Source organism: Erythrolamprus reginae, chromosome 2 (assembly GCF_031021105.1).
Source record: "Erythrolamprus reginae isolate rEryReg1 chromosome 2, rEryReg1.hap1, whole genome shotgun sequence".
Lineage (NCBI taxonomy): Eukaryota > Metazoa > Chordata > Lepidosauria > Squamata > Dipsadidae > Erythrolamprus > Erythrolamprus reginae.
The window spans coordinates 318,000,033-318,012,084 of NC_091951.1; the positions used below are offsets into that span (position 1 = coordinate 318,000,033).

At 38.0% G+C, this 12,052-nt stretch overlaps 1 protein-coding gene across 1 annotated transcript in view; it reads right to left on the bottom strand.

The window, feature by feature from the left end:
- Nucleotides 1-12,052, bottom strand: part of PIK3R1 (phosphoinositide-3-kinase regulatory subunit 1) — a 74,577-nt gene that overhangs the window by 30,367 nt on the left and 32,158 nt on the right. The window contains exon 3 of the mRNA XM_070743255.1: nt 3,037-3,129. Within this exon, the coding sequence (XP_070599356.1) occupies nt 3,037-3,129 (93 nt within the window). The remainder of the gene's footprint in view (nt 1-3,036; nt 3,130-12,052) is intronic.

Genomic DNA, 12,052 nt, shown 5'->3' on the forward strand with positions numbered 1-12,052 from the left:
ATAATTATGTTCTCTATGTCTTCTATGCAGAAACAGCATGGCATTCTTGCAAACTCTTGATTGTGTAACATTATTAATCTAATTTTATATCTAAAATCCTAATATGAGAATATTATTATTTTATTATTATTATTATTATTTATTAGATTTGTATGCCGCCCCTCTCCGAAGACTCGGAGAGCCAAATCAAGTATCAAACCCAGAAAACAACAACAAAACAAAGCAAAACCTTAAAGTTTATGAGTTTAAAAAAGGAATGCTGAAGATTGTAAATGTATTGTAAGTTACAATCTAAAGGTTCTAGCCATTACAATAATACTCTATACAAGTTCAGTTAGAAGGGAAAGATATATATTTTCTATTGCAATAGGTCTTGATTTTATTTAGGGTTTCCTGTAGCTTACTTTAATTTTTTAAAGAACTATTTATAACTTCATCATAATGAAAGAGTAGAATCTGATCTTGTATGCCATGGGTCCCCAATCCCTCATCCATGGCCCCGTACTAATCTGTGGCAGGTGAGCTTCATTTGCACATATGTAGGGCAGCTGGGTTACGGACAAAATTATCCCTTCCCCTCTGCTTCTACTGCTGTTATTGCTGGTCTGGGGACCCAGAAGGGCTGGGGACCTTTGACCTAGGTCAGTGATGGCAAACCTAGGGCACGGTTGCCACAGGTGGCATGCGGAGCCATATCTGCTGGCACGCGAGCCTTTGCCTTAGCTCAGCTCCAACATGCAAGTGTGTACCAGCCAGCTGAATTTTGGCTCCCACAGAGGCTCTGGGAGGGTGATTTTGGCTTCCAGAGAGCCTCCGGGAGTATGGGGGGAGGGTGTTTATACCCTCCCCTGACTCCAGGGAAGCCTTTTGGAAGCTGAGGAGGGTGAAACACGAGCCTACTGGACCCACCAGAGGTTGGGGGACAGGCTGTTTCCGGCCTCCAGAGGGTGGGGGAAGCTGCTTTCATCCTCCCCAGGCATTGAATTATGGATATGGGCACTCGTGCATGTGCGATAGCGCACGTGCACACTTTTTCGGCACCTGAGGAAAAAAAGTTTCGCCATAACTGACCTAGGTAATGCAGGACTCTTTAATTGTTGTGACATGCAGGAAGGCCAATTTTAAGCCAATCACTCCTAGCACCATATGCCCTGACTAGTTTCTATAGTAAAAAATGGAAATAGAACGCTGCCTTGAGTTCCTTGAATAAAGGACAAGGAATACCGTACATATAATAGATAAAAATAGATAGAACTGCAAGTATCCAATGTTGTAAGGCAAAGGGGGGGGGGGGGTCTAAGGACCTCAGAAAGTATTTTTTATAATAGTGTCTCAGGCGATCAGATTCAGAAAATCGAAATCAAATCAAATCAAATTTTACATCAGGCAGAAATCTCATTATTTGAAATTATCAAGAGCATTATTTCAGTGGTATTTTTTCTTCCCCAATTAGCCTTCATTCATAATTTTGTAACTACAGCAGTACTGGTAATCCACTTAAAGTTATGATGGTATAACCCCCCCCTCCCTAGTTTTTCAACCAACCATCACATGTACAATGGCCACATCAGTCTGAGGTCACATGATTGCCATTCCTGTGCTTGACACAGCTGGAGTCTGACAAGCAGAGTCAATGAAGAATGCAGAAATAGCATTGCTAGTCACTGTCCTGTGATGCCTCACTTAATGACCACAGCACTTAACAGCCAAATGACTACCTGCAGTAATATTTAAACTGATGCGTAACAGAATGCCTCTGAATATTCATTTGCTTGTTCAGAAAAGCTGACATCTTTGAATATCTGTTTGGGAAAGCATGGAGACCCTGATCTTAGAAGCTGGAAAGCCTAATTTTAGTTTGTAAGAGTTGTTTTGAATATCACTTATGGAAGTTTTTTGCCTTTTGTTTTTCAGAAACAAGTGACTATAAAATTATCTGTACATTTGCTTTGTGTACGTTTTCATATACAGTAATACCTCATGATACGAACTTAATTGGTGCAAGGAGGAGGTTCGTAAGTCGAAAGGTTCGTAAGACGAAACATTGTTTCCCATAGGAAACAATGTAAAGTCAATTAATCCGTGCAACCAAAAACCCCCCCGCAAAAAACCGGCGTTCCGCGACTGCTGGGAAGCCGCGCGGCTGTTTTAAAAGGTGACAGCCGGCCTGGGGGGCTTCCCAGCACCCCCCCGAACCCCGAACCCGGAAGTTCGGCACAAGTTCGGGGTTCGGGGGGGTGCTGGGAAGCCCCCCAGGCCGGCTGTGACCTTTTAAAACAGCCGCGCCGCTTCCCAGCTGTCTCCCGAAGCCGAACGCCAAAGCCCAACTTCCGCGTTCGGCTTCGGGAGACAGCTGGGAAGCGGCGCGGCTGTTTTAAAAGGTCACAGCCGGCCTGGGGGGCTTCCCAGCAACCTCCCGAACCGAACCCGGGGTTCAGAAAAATTTTGCCTCTTCTTACGAACGTTTTTCGAGTTACGAACCGGCGTTCGGGAGGCTTCTGGGAAGCCCCGCCGCCCTGCTGTCACCTTTTAAAACAGCCGTGCGGCTTCCCAGCAGTCTCCGAACGCCAGTTCGTAACTCGGAAAAAGTTCGTTAGAAGAGGCAAAAATTTTCTGAACCCCGGGTTCGTATCACGAGTTGTTCGTAAGACGAGGGGTTCGTATCTTGAGGTATCACTGTAATACATTTGGAAATAGAGAAAACCTAGGGCAAGTTGGGAGCAGATACCTTTGTTCAGTATAAAACAAAGTCGGGCATGTATTGCATGCATTGGAGGTAGTGCAAATGCTATTTTCTTATCAAAGGAAGTATTTGAGGTTGTTGCTATTTAACACTTGGCCCACGCAAGAGAAGTTGTGGGCAGCAAGCACAATTAAGAAATTTCATCCAATTCTCTTACATTACCAATAGCGAAAGGTTTTTTTAAAACTTTAACATCAATTGAAAACCCAGTTCTGAGATAAATGTGAGTGCTTTTAGTACCATACAGGTTATTATACCAATTTATTAAAATGTATATTCTACTCTATTCATACCTTTTCTTTCAATAGCTTCCACTAATTTCACAAGAAGAGGTGGTGCATTTTCTGGAGGTGAAAACTGCTCACAAAGATCAGAAAGTGTAAAAACTGTAAAACAAACAAACAAACAGACAAACAAAATTCAGCTACACTTGATATCTATAAAAAGACTGAGATACAATACACTTGGTTAAATTCAAAATACCAAACAACTTCCCTTTATCAACTGTATTTGTGTTTTTTTCTTCTGTCTTTCATATACATGATAATTTTGTTTAAAATAAAATTTCATGCTACAACATCGAAGTTCATATTTAAATCAAATCCTAGACAAATCAGTGGTAGCATGAAATGGGCATTCCTATGTCATAATTTTCCTTCTTAAAAAAATGGGTTTCCCTGAGGTCAGACAGCTGCCTTCCATTTATGTACTAGTAATTTTCAGCATTCTTGCCATCATTTCTTGTCCATCTCCTTTGTTATTGGGATAAAGCAGATTTATTGGGCACAATGAGGGCTTTCTAGGTGCACGTTTTATAAAACCTTCCCATAATAAATAAGTAAATAAAAAATTATGTATCCATCTTAAAGTTTATCACCCAGGACCGATTGACTGAGCTATATATTTTCTTTCATTAGAGTCACAAACTAGCTAGTGATTTCTGTATGAACCATTAATGCGAGGTTTTAAAGCAAACATTTTGTAACAAATACTGGAGATAAATTCTCTGTCCCCCTTCTGTCTGTCTGCGTGTATGTAGGCATAAACACACACACACTTCTGTATTAAATACACATAATAAAACATACTTTGGAAGAAACCTTTTTCATCCTTTTGCATGCCATTAGCAAAACTAAATGATTCCAATTTAGAAATATTTTTGCCATCAACCTGGATGCTAAAATAAAGAGAAAGTTGAGCTCTGAAATATGCTGTGCTATCCCAATTTATATTTATTTGGATATAAATTCAATGCTCAGTGGAGCTTATTTCTAAATGTGCACATAGTATGATAGCCTTAATGTGCTGGGCAATTTAATTAAAGTTTTTCTAATTTCCTGCCAAAAAAATCATTCCAGATAGCAAGATTTTAAAAATAATACTGTATTTTAATGAGGGAAGGAAATAGGGCATCTTTTCTTCCAAGAAGACGTCTGCAATCTTCCTGGAAATGAATCTCTGTTTTAGATGAAATGTTTTTTAAAATGCAATTTATCTAGCACAACTAGGAATTTCTTTCTTGCATTTGCTTTCCCCCCTCATCTCATCCAGCTCAACATTCCAATAAGTTTTATTAAAATTAATTGAAATTGGATGGAAATGAAATGTACCAAAAAGGAGTATTTGTAGGTCAGGATTCAAACGAGGAATAATTGGTGCTCTCTGAGCTTGGTTGTTTCCTTGTAGGTGTTTCATTATCCAAACTAGGTAAGATAATCAGACTGAAATGAAAGGGTTCGACTTTTTCGTCTCTGTGCCCTGCAGTTTGTTACTTCACTTTTTCATTTCAGAGAATTTGGGATCCAGAAGGAACTAATTCCTTTTACAGAAACTGCGTAGAGTGAACAAACATCCAAGTAGATTCTACTCATAGTACTTAAACATATAATTAAATCAGATGAACAAATTGTTACATTACCAAAAATGGGGATTTTAACACACTTTAATTTCTTTAAGGCACTTCTTCCAGTCGCAAAGCTTTTGTATAAACTTCCTACATCATTACAAATAGACTTCGACTTACATCCATTCGATTAGTAACCATTTGACGTTACAATGGCATTGAAAAAAGTGATTTATGACTGTTTTTCACACTAACAATCAATGCAGCATCCCCATAGTCGCATGGATCAAAATTCAGGCACTTGGCAACTGGCATGTATTTCTGACGGTGACGGTTGTACTGTCCTGGGGTCATGTGGCAACTGTTTGTAACCTTCAGCTAGCTTCCAAGAAATAAAATCAATGATGGAAGCCAGATTTGTTTCACGACCGCATGATTCAATTAACAACTGCAGTGATTTGATTAACAAGGCAAAAAAGGTAATAAAATGGGGCAAAACTCACTTAACAACTGTCTTGCTTAGTAACAGAAATGTTGGGCTCAATCACGGTTGTAAGTCAAGGGCTACTCGTACACTACAATTGGGACTTTCAACATTAACTTTTCACTTTTGGTGGTGGTGGACGGGAAATCTAATCTTTTGTGCTCATTTAGGTTAAGAAAAAAAATAATCAGGAAACATTTGCGTTCCAAATTAAACGCCTTAGAACAAAATATCATTTTACATGATTTACAAAAAAGGCCAAATTTAGTTTATGATGCTTTTACTTTTTTAAATGGTTCTGCAAACATATGGTAACAGATTGGAATGAAGTTTAATAACCCACCTATCAATGTCAAAACAAGCTTTGAATATGGATGAGAAACAATAGAGCAGAAAAATACACATGTATCAAAATATTATAATCAGAACTAAGCTAAACAGAGAAATACAAGTTGCCCAATGACTGAAGTAATGACACCTCCCCGCGGGTACTTAAGACCGGGTTCTGAAGTTCCAATGGTTGCCCACAGGATATATGACTGCATTTCGGGTGCTCGGCAACTGCCCCAAATTTACAGCTGCCTGCAATGTCCCAATGGCCATGTGACCATGTTTTATTACAGTTTTTCTGAAAAACCCCATTTATTTCCATTTTCCAGCAAAATTAGCCCATAGAGAACTATGGGTTTACGTAACAATTGCTGCAAAAAAGGTCATAAAATTTGATCAGTCAAGTGAGGTGATACATTTTATGGCCATCACAACCTATGACTTTAATGGTTAGTTTGATTAATTTAATTTAATTTATTTGACTTCTATGCCCCCCAATCCCATAGGACACAGTTGAGAACTACAGGGTGTCCAGGGGGAAAGCATTTTGAAATTCCCTGATATTTCCCTGACATTTCCCTGTAACGTACGATTTAGTTAAGGCACGGTCGTAGATGACATCATACCAAACGGCTAAGGCATGGAGAAATATTGGTAGCTAAGGAAGCAAGTTGTTGCCATAGTTATGCTCATTTTTGCTTGACTCTGCCAGGCAGCATGATTAGGGGTTTTTTACTTGGTTTTTCCAACTTTTAAACATTTTAATACAGTTAGTCGTCCCCCCGCCCGATTTATTCTGTATTTTTCATGAATTCCCTGATAATTCCCTGATATTTCCCAAACCACCGATTTTCCTGTTAATTCCCTGATTTCCCTGTTTTCCAGATTTGCTGGACACCCTGGAACTATCTATAAATTAAACCAAACCATACAAAGAAATCAGTTAAGAATATAACTAACTAAACTAGTCTACAGCTAAGACATTATCAAGATACTATATTAATGCCAACATGCAATCTGTAATGATCGTGCACAAAATAAAACAAAAAATAAAATGTAACAAGTAGTCATCAACCAGTACCTGACTTTAAAACTCTCTTCTGTTTTGAAGAGCATTGTAAAACTGCCCAGAGATTTAGAGGCCCGAGTCCATTCTTAAGAACCTGAACAACTTTGCAGATGTCTTTGCTACAATCCAGTATCAGTTTTTCACTTAAAGTAATCATCTTAGTTTTCCCACATGGAAAAGCACACTCTTCCGTTTTATTTTAAACCATACTGTCCCCAATATGTACAAGCCACTGCAAATGTACCAGTGAGCCTTCTTCTCTGGTCGTTAAGCATTTATCCCAAGTTTAACGATAAGGCAGAAATGCTAGTTCTATTTTTATCGGTCACAGTAATAACCAATCAAATTAAAAAGACATTGGGATTCCTCCAATCTACAAGCTCTCTCCTTTCCCTAATGGAGACAGGCCTGAACAGCATTTAGCAATGACAACGTGTGAGCTGACAACATACCTTGTATTTAAACAGTGCCAACATAGTTACAAACTGCAAGATGAAACCAGCACACAGCTGCACATTTTGGAGTTCTCAGTAAAAAGAGACCTTCAGAGTTATTACCTGGCAAAGGTGCATGGAAAATTAAAGCTAGAAAATTGGCTCTGCAAGTTCTCAAACTTTTCATTACTGCTTGAGGAAGCATGAAAGTGGATATAACAAAATTTATAACAATCTGCCCTCTACAATGTAATTACACATAGCATGGAAAAAAGAGATTCATTTAGTAGAAGATATACAGGAGACAAATACAGTGTTCCCTCGATTTTCGCGGGTTCGAACTTCGCAAATAGCCTATACCACGGTTTAAAAAAAAAAATTAATTAAAAAATACTTCGCGGTTTTTTTCCTATACCATGGTTTTTCCCACTCGATGACGTCATATGTCATCGCCAAACTAATAATTTTTGCAAATAACAAAAAAAATAATTATTGTTAATAAATAATTATGTTTATAAATATCAGGATCACTAAGTGTCTTATTCAATGGTGCATACCAGTAATAATGGTGACTAAATGGTTGTTAAGGAAATGGGAAATGGTAATTTAGGGGTTTAAAGTGTTAAGGGATGGCTTGTGATACTGTCCATAGCCAAAAATGGTGTGCATCTCTACTTCGCGGAAATTCAACTTTCGCGGGCGGTCTCGGAACGCATCCCCCGCGGAAATCGAGGTAACACTGTATTATGATTTACTTCCAAAGCTGAATTATTCTTTTCTGTTTAGAGACTTATGTTGGAGAAGAACTCTTGGGAAAGGATTTATGATGTATCTACTCAACAGATCGTTGTCATATAGATAAACATGACTCAGATATGTTAATTTTATAGTCAAGGGTCACTTTCCACTTTCAACTAAATAGACAACTGAAAAGATGCTCAGGTTTACCTAGTCTGGAAAGTGAGGATGACCAAATGCCATCACTCTGCTAAACAAATAATTCCCTCAACACTGTCCAACTATTTACTAAGTCTGCACTACTAATTAATATTCTCATCGTTCCCATCACCCATCTCCTTCCACAAATAAGTGTTTGACTGTAACTTTGTTGCTTGTATTCTTACAATTTATATTGACTGGTTCCTAATATGATTTGATTGCTCATTTGTACCTGGACTTTCATTAAGTGTTGTACTTTATGATTCTTGATGAACTTTGACAAACATATATTTTCTTTTATGTACGCTGAAAGCATATACACCAAGACAAATTCACACTTGGCCAATAAAATTCTATTCCATCCAGTTACCAATAAAATCTGAACTAAGTCTTGATTTGAAAGATACCTTATTTTTTGGATTATTCTATTTTATAAACGATATTCCATTCCCCATTAGTACATGTATTAGGCATACTTTTGTTTCAAAGTTTTCTCCATTTTCAGAGCCAATTATCAGGGTGTGTGAAGTGACTGCCTGATTTAGCAAATTTTTAAAATCAGAATCAACATTATATAAACCAAAACTGATTTGGGAATGAAAGAAATTTTGGTTTCTAACCTAAAACAATGGTGATATGCTAATAAAAGGCATCTTCCAGTAGTCGAGTTCCTGATTTTGAGTCAACATTTTCTAACAGTACAGTATTATGGTCCTCTATTATCTTTTAATTATTATAATGAGCGCTCCAAAATATGTAGGCTATCAATTTAATATGCAGCACAGTATCTCGTGTTAAAAGGAAGTGATATTGTCTGTATGGCAGGGAGGAGTTTTGTACATGATGTACTATCAGATTAGGCTGTGGTAACTTTATGAATTATGAGCTGTCATCCAGTTTTTCATGTGCTAAAGAATTTACTTCTTGGAAATGGGAGCTATAAATAAGGCAACAGATGTTTTTTATTGGCTCCAACTGGAACCTCTCTTTTTTTCCCAATATGACTATGAGTGAAAATATCTGTTACGTCCTGCTACTCTATAAACTGCGGATAAAGTAGCATTTTCACTCATGAAAGTTATGACATTTTTTTCTACCAACTTTCTTTAATCTAAAAAGAAAATAACATGAAAATGTAGTATGCATTTTGGAAGAACCAAAGTAATACATAAATATGGTGAGCTTCCCACAACAACTGTGTATATGTGTGTAGGTAAGATACCGTTAACATAAATGTTATTTTAAAAAGCCAGACTGTATGACATCTGTACCTGGAATCAAGAATGAGCCTTCAATAGATGACACTGCCTAGAATTCCTTTTAATCTGTCAGTCATTAACTTATAATGGTATGTGAGAAGGATCCTAGGCCAGTGGTTCTCAACCTGGCGGTCGGGACCCCTTTGGGAGTCGAATGACCATTTCATAGGGGTCACCCAAGACCATGGAAAAAGACAATTTTCCCATTATTAGGAACTAAAGCTTCTATTTTTACAATCCGACCAATCAGGCGTTTACAGTGGGAGTGTCCCTTTGATCTTCCAGCCAATCAGCTTAAAGCTCTGTTGGGAGAATTGGCACTAGACTTATGACTGGGGGTCACCACAACATGAGGAACTGTATTAAGGGGTCGCGGCATTAGAAAGGTTGAGAACCACTGTCCTAGGCAAAGAGATATTGACAAAATAATGATCAGAGAAGAGACAATATACCCTGTAACTGAATAATGGACAAGAAACTCTTTTTACTTAATTCTCACGCTTATTTAATGACAAGCACCTCACCTGGAAACTATACTATGCTCATCCAAGATTTTCTGACTACGTATGTTTAAAAGGAAAAAACCCTGCTCAGACATTTAGAACCATCCAATATTTCTAAAAGTTAAAAATGTAATAAATAAATCAGCATAGATATTCTTAATGAATCTGATTCAAAATTTGCAATTTACTTCTACTTTATTTTACCCACTTTACCCAGTAAGATTTTAAGATTTCTAAACAATGTTCTGGGTTTTCACATTTCCCAGCAAGTTGTAATATTATCAGCAGATAAGCTTCAATATGTCGATCTGCCAACTCAAATAACACACTGCTAAAACAATCAAACAACGAAGTGCGCACACATGTACCCTCCTATAATCTCTCAGAAATTGCTCTGCCAAGCACAAATGGGTTCCTACAGTAATTGCCTTTATATAAGTCTACATTCACAATTCCTTGACATTCAAAAATTATAGTTATTATTATGTTCTGTCCATCTCTTGTTCATCGCTCCTATTCTCCCTCCCAGTTTTTTTTAAATGTCACAGTTTTAAAAGGCAGAGGGGGGGAAAAAGGAACAATAATAGATATGCAAATGAAAGCATTACATATAGTGATGTTCCAAAGAAATAAATGGAGACCATATTTACAAGGAAGTTGAGTAAAATTCTATTTTGATTATTATATATGTTGTATGCTGTTAGGAAAAGCAAGATGTTTTATTTTAGAAAAATAAATAAATGGAGTTTAAAGATTAAAGAAATTGCTCCCCCAAAAAAGTTTTAGAAATCTCACACAGAACTCTCTCATTTGAAAAGATACTCTCAGGATATTGAAGAGCTGGAAGACCAAAACAGGCACTTCACATCTTGTATAAAGCTTCAATGTATGAAGGGGACATTTTGGCTCTTTTAAAATCATGATACAGTGTATTTAGAAACGTTTCTTTATTATCTCTCTATTCACATTATTATTATTATTATTTTCTGAACTAAAATTCACACTGATGATAAAGAGCCAATTTGGTTACCGTATTTTTGGAGTATAAGATGCACCAGAGTATAAGACACTTTGATTTTAGAGGAAGAAAACAAGGAAAAAATTATTTGAACCAAATGCTGTAGCACTATATTAATTTAATAAAATACCAGTGTAGCAGAATACTTTTTACAACCATGTACATTTTTTACAAACTTCAAACTTGACAGCTTTTAGACTTGTGGACTTCAACTCCCAGTATTCCTCCTCCAGTCATGCTAGATGGGGTAATTAGAAGATAAAAGCATCCCTGTTTTTGTGAAAAATTGCCTGTTCTTCACCCTTTTTTTTTTGTGCAAAAACAGGGCATGCAGAGTGTTTGGGATACATGAAGAGCGCTCCTAGGGGGTGGGAGAAGGCAAAAATGCCGTTTTTGTTGCAAAAATGACTCGTTTCTCATCCATTTTTTGTGCAAACCCCCCGCCCCCTAAGAGCGCCCTGCAGGCTTCCCAAACCCTCTGTGCACCCCGTTTTTGCGAAAAATGGACCCATTTTTCACAAAATTGGGATGCAGGGGCAGTGCTTCAGGAGGCCAAAAATGGCTGTATTCGATGTATAAGATATTTCCACTCTCTTTTGGGGGGCAAAATGGTGCGTCTTATACTTGTCAAAAAATAAGTTAAGACATTCAGTCTAGAAACCTGGAGACTGAATTCCAGCCTGCTTTAGGCACAAAGGCAGCTGGGCCAGTCTCTAAGCCAGGGGTATCAAACTCAATTTCACTGACTGCCACATCAGGATTGTGTTTGACCCTGGGGGGCCGGGGTGGGCGTGATCAGCTAGATGTCACTCGTGTCAGGGACATCTATGGTGGCCCGACTGCTCTGCCAGTGAAAATGAGCTCCCAATCTCCATTTTCATCTGGGACGGTCACCTACAACACTCTACCAGAGAAAATGGAGTTCAGGACTGCAGCAGCCCATTTTCGCTGGCAGAAGCAAAAGCCATTCCTTTGCTGTTTCCAGGGTGACCCCATGGGCCAGATCTAAGCACCCTGCGGGCCTTGAGTTTGAGACTGCTCTAAACCTTAGGAAGAGGGCAATGGCAAACTTCTTCCAAAAATCTTGCAAAGTGAAATGCAACGCCTTGTACAGACAATCTCTAGGAATCAACACTGTTTTTGGCTCTGACTACAGGTTGATGGACTTTTTAAACTATATTTTATTGTACACGTGGTTATTTGAAATTGTTTTCTGCATGAAATCAAACAATTTGAGCATGTACTTGTACACAGAGGGCATCCAAAAAGCATTTGCCAAAGAGTGGAACCCAGAAAAAAAAATGCAGCTATGTTCAAAGTATATATGATTGGAAAGAGCTTGTTTGTATACATTCTTGAGTGTTAAGAAGCATCTAAGGAAATGCATATAGATTTCAAAAACAGTCCACAGTATTAAAAGTATCTGTTTC